The sequence below is a fragment of the Osmerus eperlanus genome, chromosome 20 (assembly GCF_963692335.1).
Source record: "Osmerus eperlanus chromosome 20, fOsmEpe2.1, whole genome shotgun sequence".
Lineage (NCBI taxonomy): Eukaryota > Metazoa > Chordata > Actinopteri > Osmeriformes > Osmeridae > Osmerus > Osmerus eperlanus.
In genome coordinates, this window is record NC_085037.1 from 10408039 (window position 1) to 10415223 (window position 7185).

At 44.5% G+C, this 7185-nt stretch overlaps 1 protein-coding gene across 1 annotated transcript in view; it reads right to left on the bottom strand.

Annotated features, from left to right (window-relative positions):
* LOC134040985 (zinc finger protein 385D-like) overlaps positions 1–3572 on the bottom strand; it is a 9830-nt gene extending 6258 nt beyond the window's left edge. Inside the window, exons 1-2 of the mRNA XM_062487205.1 lie at positions 3533–3572; positions 1904–2023 (exon numbers count right to left, since the gene is read on the bottom strand). Coding sequence (XP_062343189.1) covers positions 1904–1954 — 51 coding nt within the window. The 5' untranslated portion in view covers positions 1955–2023; positions 3533–3572. The remainder of the gene's footprint in view (positions 1–1903; positions 2024–3532) is intronic.
* Between the last annotated feature and the right edge of the window lie 3613 nt (positions 3573–7185).

The window sequence follows — 7185 nt, forward strand, 5'->3', positions numbered from 1 at the left end:
TCTCTCTCTCTCTCTTTATCTGTCTCACACACTCACACACACACAGTCACTTTTTCTGATGTGCCATACCACCTGCGGTCATGGTGTCATCGCTCTCCCCTTTCCACCTCTAGCCTCTCGCTCTATTTCTCTCTCTCACTCTTTCTTCAGTAATATGAGAGTTTAGCCAAAGGATAAAACTAATTCTGTGTGTGTGACTCCAGTTGGGATATATATTCATTATTTTGGCGTGGGTGTCTGTGCTGTCATGAGTCAGAGTTGCTCCGGGTCATTAGAGTTAGGTATGGTTGAATATACAGCCAAATGTAACAGACCAAAGGTTTATTTGGAGCAAGTTTAACCTCATGGTCATTTTGTCTGGTCGTCATCTGGTTTATGTACGAGCACCACTATAACACAACAGACAGGACTAGGACGGTTGGTACTGATACACAATTCACAGGGTGTCAGCACATTTATTTGACACCTTTACAACTTTCTTTGCTTTCCCACCCTCTCGCATTTCCTTCCTCAAAGAACACACCAAACATTGCTCAATTAGCCATCAATCCACCACACGCACGCACATTCCTGTAACCATAGCAACCCACATGTGGGCGCCAAACACACTGCCGGGCTCACACACTCATGGGCAGAGGCTTATTTACAGGAAAACACATACCAACAGAGAGAGATGGAGAGAAAGAGAGAAAGGGAGAGAGGGTGAGAGAGAGAAGGTGAGGAGAGAGAGAGAGAGAGAGAGATGAGAGAGAGAGAGAGAGAGAGAGAGAGAGAGAGAGAGAGAGAGAGAGAGAGAGAGAGAGAGAGAGAGAGGGTGAGAGAGAGACCACACAGGCAGGGTTAAGCTCATCTGGGTGCTCTTATGAAACCAAACCCCCACAGTTCAATATATCACTGCTGTTTGGAGAGGCAGAGTACTCCATATCTACAGCTCTACTCTAATTAACATGCATCTATCATCACATCACCGTGATAGAGAGAAACGACGAGAGAAAGAGACAGAAAGAGGGAGAGGACGAGAGTGCTGCCAGGGGGAAAGGGACAATTGAAGTGAAAAAGTTTAGAGGGTGATGTAGGAGAGGGGCATGTGAACAGGGGGGTGAAAGGAGAAGGAGGGAGTCAAGCAGTGGTGAGCTGAAGAGAGAGATGTGTGCGTAAAGGAGGGTTGAGATGGCATGGGAGTGAACTGAGACCCTGACTAACCTCTCTTCAGTCAGGTGCCAAAGTTGGACCTACAAATGCATGTGCACACACGCACACACACACATGCACACAGTTTCCATCTCACATAAATAAGAAGAAATGATGACCTAACAATGGTGGAGAGAGCCGAAAAAATATAAATGGCCCATTTTCCGCCAGAGGGGTATATTAGACCAGAAACTGTGCTGAGTGGCTTTCAGACTCTCTGTGTCTACTCAGGGAGAACCACGTAAACATGAAAAGATAGTAGATGGTAACATTTTAAAGAATGGAAATAGCAGGTTTGAGCTGGCCACAGGCTATGAGGAAGCGTCACTTCGTGTTGCGAAGAAGCATTTTACAGCATTTTACAGGCCCCAGTCTTTGGTATAAGTTGTTCTTGGAGCTAGTGAAACTAGGCATCGCTGTTAACAAGCGTTGCACATTTTAGTTTTGCATTTCTGCAAGACTAAAATGTATTCCCATAGACATGTCGTGCCCTGCAGAAGTGCATCTCAGCTTGACACTGGGAGGTCAGTGTCCCTAAGGCACCGTAAGATTCACTGGTTTTCTGAAAGAGAGTTATGTGTACTGACAATAGAGGAAATGACAAAGTGCCTAAGAGTCCTCTTAGAAACATACCAGTACTCCAACCCAGTCATCACACCACCCAACTGACAGATTGGTAGCTATGGTGATGGTGTTGATTGACACGACTTACCTCCGTAAAGACAGGGAACAAGCTAAATGGGAGGAGGGGATTCATTTCCATGGAGTTGCTGGGCCCTGCCTGCTGTAGAGTGGACCAATGAGGGCAGGGTGGCACTCTGGCACATGTTACCTAGGAGACAGAGAAATGGCGCATGTTGACAGTTTCCAGGAAGTCATCACTTTGCTTAAATGTTTTGAAAAAAAACTTGCAACGCAGGGTGTATCTCCCTGAACTCACCATGTCATCATTAACACCTCTAACCTGAGAAAGCTTTTGATGGCACGTTCAAAGTTCAACATATGCTTTAGCAGGACGCTAATCTCATGTCAATACCAGTAGTACAATCAACACTTTAGATGACACAAATGTGATAAGGGCTCACGTGCATTAACCAATCAGGGCAACATTTCCTCTAAATGAGAGGATTGAGAGATGGCTACGAATGAGTCCAGCTGTGTATCCAACTCACACCTAGTTATACAATAGGGCCATCAGCCCTTCGTGTGTGTGTTGGTGTGTGGTTTCGTTCCTGATTATAGGAGGGCTTGTTTTGTTTCTGCCATTTCTCCATGCTTGATTACAGTTTGATTTAGGACCAGCAGTACATGTAATCATAACAATCACAGCCCAAACACACCCATCCGCTCATCCATTAGGGCTGATTACCCGCGTGTTTGTGAGTGTGCGTGTGCGTGTGTCGAGTGCCTTGTTTGTGGTAAGCTAACTGACCACTTGCAAAGGATGTACTACATTTAATAAACGAAAGATAATTGCAGTTTGTGAATAACAATGAGCATACTCATAGCATAGGCTACACAACAAATAGACAAAAGAAAACGGAACATAAGCTTTCACCTTTAACATTTCAGGAAGCAAAAGGTGCAGCTAAATTAGATTTCGATATATAATATATTTTTTTTTTTGTCATTTAGCAGACGCTCTTATCCAGAGCGACTTACAGTAAGTACAGGGACATTCCCCGAGGCAAGTAGGGGTGAAGTGCCTTGCCCAAGGACACAACGTCATTTTGCACGGCCGGGAAGGTCGTGGCTACATGTCTCGCTATGAAGGAAGCTAAATACCATACAACTGTCCATTTCAAACTTAACCTTAAAATACCCATGTAAATAGACTTTTATTTGCTCAGAAATTGTGCAAATGTATAGGCCTACATTAAATAACAAACAAATCTTCAAACACAAATAACGCACGTGATAGGCTTAAATGTCACCCTAGCTGTCACCTCGGTCAAACATGAAACAAAGACTAATAAATAATAACTACATACTGGTAACTACATAAAAAGTGGCTTCTACTCCCGCAAAAGTGAATCATAAACTACAACAACATCTTGGGCAACAGTTACGCTATAAATCACACTAATGAACTGTCTTACTTACACTGGCAATAGGGTGTATCCACGCATAAGCAGCATCGTGACTGACTTATGGCTAAAACATTAAACCTAGAAGAAAACTGCCACCGATGGAATCTGTAGCAACAAGCGCTGTCAGTGAAAGTATCAACGTACTCTGTGCTCTCTCACACACAAGTTATCCTATGAGAAGATAACACATTTAAATGAATAATCAGGCAAGTAAACGTATTAATTTACCAAATACATTGCTTTGTATCGACCTCGTCCAATATATCTTGTTCTGACGGGCTTGCGCTGCAGCTCTGATTCTCCTCTCCTCATCCACGCACACGAGACCCTAGCCCTCTCTCCTCCGACTTCCTTTAACTGTTCTATCTCCACCTACTCCATCGGTTTCTCTCTCTCTCTCTCTCTCTCTCTCTCTCTCTCTCTCTCTCTCTCTCTCTCTCTCTCTCTCTCTTCTCTCTCTCTCTCTCTCTCTCTCTCTCTCTCTCTCTCTCTCTCTCTCTCTCTCTCTCTCTCTCTCTCTCTCTCTCTTCTCTCTCTCTCTCTCTCTCTCTCTCTTCTCTCTCTCTCTCTCTCTCTCACATTGAGCACGAACCTTAAATGTTTCAATATCTGTAGGCTAACTGTTGTGTGCATGTCCTGTTTGTACGTGCAAGTTCCTCTTTGGGACAGAACAATTAGAATTTAAATTATTTTGTACATTCTGCAAATACACGCACATGCACATTTTCTTATTTAATACAAGGGGTTTTAAATGCAACAGATATAATATGAAGCGAATTATGATATGAAGCATATGGCCACAGATCAGGTGAGTTGGTTCTCAGTGACCGGACCAGCGGTAAATCGCAGTCATTCCCTCCATCCTCTGTGTCTGCAAGTTTTCCCGTCTGTTAGCTTTGGAGGAGCCACTGTTGTTATCCATGTGTAAATCGTTTAACGATCTCACTCAGTTTGTCTGCGAGCTGGTATTTTTAGACAGATCTCTGCTCCCTCTATGAGAGGAGGAAACCACATGGCAGGCATGTCCAATGAAAAACATCGCAGCACCACTAAAAGTGAAGGTCGATGCACACACTCGGACGCACACCAAGGCCTATGCATGCACGATTGCACCACAATGAGCTTTTGTGTTTTCAGTATTTCCTCCCGCCTATCACTCCTAGTGTTTGGGAGGTGAGCAACAACATGTGTTTCTCTCATTGCGTGGCACCAGGGGATAATCTGTCAGGATGACTGAGATTTCAGAGAACTGTTGTACCCCTAGTCCCTGCACACAGAAACGTGCATGTGTTTTTTCCTTGAACGTTGCAAATTAACCCTTTACCTGGTTTAAATAAAGCCAACATCATTAAAAAGCTGCTGAACGGTTGTTTCTGGACACGTTTGGAGTTTGAAGAAGAAGCCTATTTATAGGAACACCTCCAGGTGGCATGGTCTATGAGTGGCTCTTTGTCTTACTCAGTGGAACAAAAGATAACTTAACCCTTGTGTTATCTTCGGGTCATTCTGACCCATCAGTCATTGTGACCCACCGTCGTATTGCGACAGATTTACCGCATACAAAGACAAAGTGAAGCATTTTCTTTTAACCGTTGGGCTGTCTCAGACCCCCCACATTGCAAAGGTTAAAAGAAAATTATTTTAATTTGTTTTTGTATTGGTAAAATTGGGTAAACACAACGATGGATCGTTATGAACCTTTGGGTCATGTGACCCGAAGGCAGCACGAGGGTTAAGGAGAAAAATACACAGATGGAAAGACTGACTCGGGCTCAAATGTTCCTTTTGTCACTCACTGTGATGCCAGACTTTTTGTGTTCTGCTGAGAAATAGCAGAGCACTTGGGGGCTTGAACGATTCCTCCTCTTTTTCCCCCCTTGAGAAACAGTTGAAAGATTCCCTTCGCCTCTGGGCTGGGCTTAGTCTCTGACTGGTAGTGTGCTGTTGGGAATGTTGCTACTCAGTCCTAGCCAGCCGGGATGTCCCAGACCTTCAGCTTGGGAACATCAGATCTCTGGTTGGAATAAATTCACCAGCAGGCCAATGTGAGATTTGATTTGTATGGTAGCAAATGGTAATGGAGCTAATGGATGGTCTGCACCTATACCTGCACAGCAGTGCAGGTATAGATCTCCATGCACCCTCTGGCCTGTATGGTCCAGGTGGGTAAAAGGGTCAGACTCCTGTTTCTGAGAAGGCTTCAGAGATGAAAGAAAGTTGACTGGTTTCCATTCACTTCTGTTTTACCTCAGCTTTACCCTACTCTGTGTGTGTAGTGTGTGTGGTGTGTGTTTGTGTGTGTGGTGTGTGCACGTGTCTATGTATGTGGAAGTAGAGGGGACTGTGAAGAATGAGGGACTGTTATCTGTCTTGTCTGTGAGAAAGATGTGTAGAGACATTCTGTGGTGAACACACATGGCCACTGTGTGTGTGTGTGTGTAACAGATATAGTAGAAAGATCGCCAGAGACTGAGAGAGCGAAGGGGGAGAGAGGGAGTGTGCGGGTGGGTGGGGGTAGAAAGAGAGAGAGAAAGAGAGAGTTTTAGTACTGGTGGATTCCATTAGAATCCCAGCGGGTTTAGAAGGGTTCCATGCGCTGCGGGGTGAAAGGTTAAGATGAACGGAGGGGTCGCCAGTAAAACCAGCGCAGGTGTGACGCGACGGACGTAAATTTGCAGAGGATCAGATGCTATAGGCGACCTCAGGTCGGGGGATATTCTGTCCCTGCTCGTGTTTAAGCCGCTTTGCCACTCCACTGTTAAGCATGTAGGAGTCCTGAGGTTTAGACACAGTTTTATGGGCTACACATGTCAAACGGTGATTGGGTAATGGCCACCACATGGCTGGTCTAAATCCTCACTTTTCCGACCATTCCAAGTTCACCCTCTCGACGGCGAGCGAGGGGTCAATTCTCGGTCGACGTATCTGGGAAGATTTGAAAGGGGGAACACGTTGAGAAGTAGAGTAACAAATCTCACGTCACTGGTGAGTTTTCCCCTCCAGCTTCTAGGTATTTTCATGATCTCTGTGAACATAACCCTCACCTCCACTCCACACAGATCCAAATTTACGGATTTCCTGACCAACCTCTAAACTTGCACAGCTGGCTCAGATCACCTTGATTATTAAACCATATGCTTTTACTATCTCTATAAAAATATCATAATTCACAGGAAATTATTAAACATTTTTTGGCCCGTGCAGTTCCATATTTTATACTCTTAGAAAAAATATCTATAAAACTTGTGGTCATTTCACTGTGGCAAATGATCATCTCCTGCAGAGAAATAACCCACCGAGACGCACACAGACACACAGACACACACAAACCCGCACACCACTGGGTACCCTGCGTGCACATCTGCGAGAGAGAGATAGAGCAATATCTGTCAAGAATATCATTAACCACCAATATAATAGGTAGGATTTGTAGTCCCCCAGCCAAACTGTATGAGGACCAATTAAAATCATGGTCCACAGATGATACGCACACAGACTTCTACACGCACCACCACACACACACACACACACACACACATGCACCACACACACACACACAGTGTGTGTGCACTCTCATGCTAAACTACACGTATTCCTTGTTACAAAACAGGTGGAAAAAAAAATCAGGTTTGTCACTAATCCCAAGAACACAATTTTCATACTTTTATGACCCCCCCCCAAAAAAATGAAGTCCCCAGCAGAATGGGAGGATAAAGCTTAGTAGGTAGAACACTTGACAGCTGATCAAGATGTTGCAGGTTTGAATCCCCCTGCATTGTATGTTTCTTTAGATAAAAGCATTGAGCAGCTGAATACTTAAATCCTTGCATCACCCCTGAGTCACTATGAATCAACACTGCCATCTAGAGGACAACAGTGGCAATAAACGACACACAACGCCAAC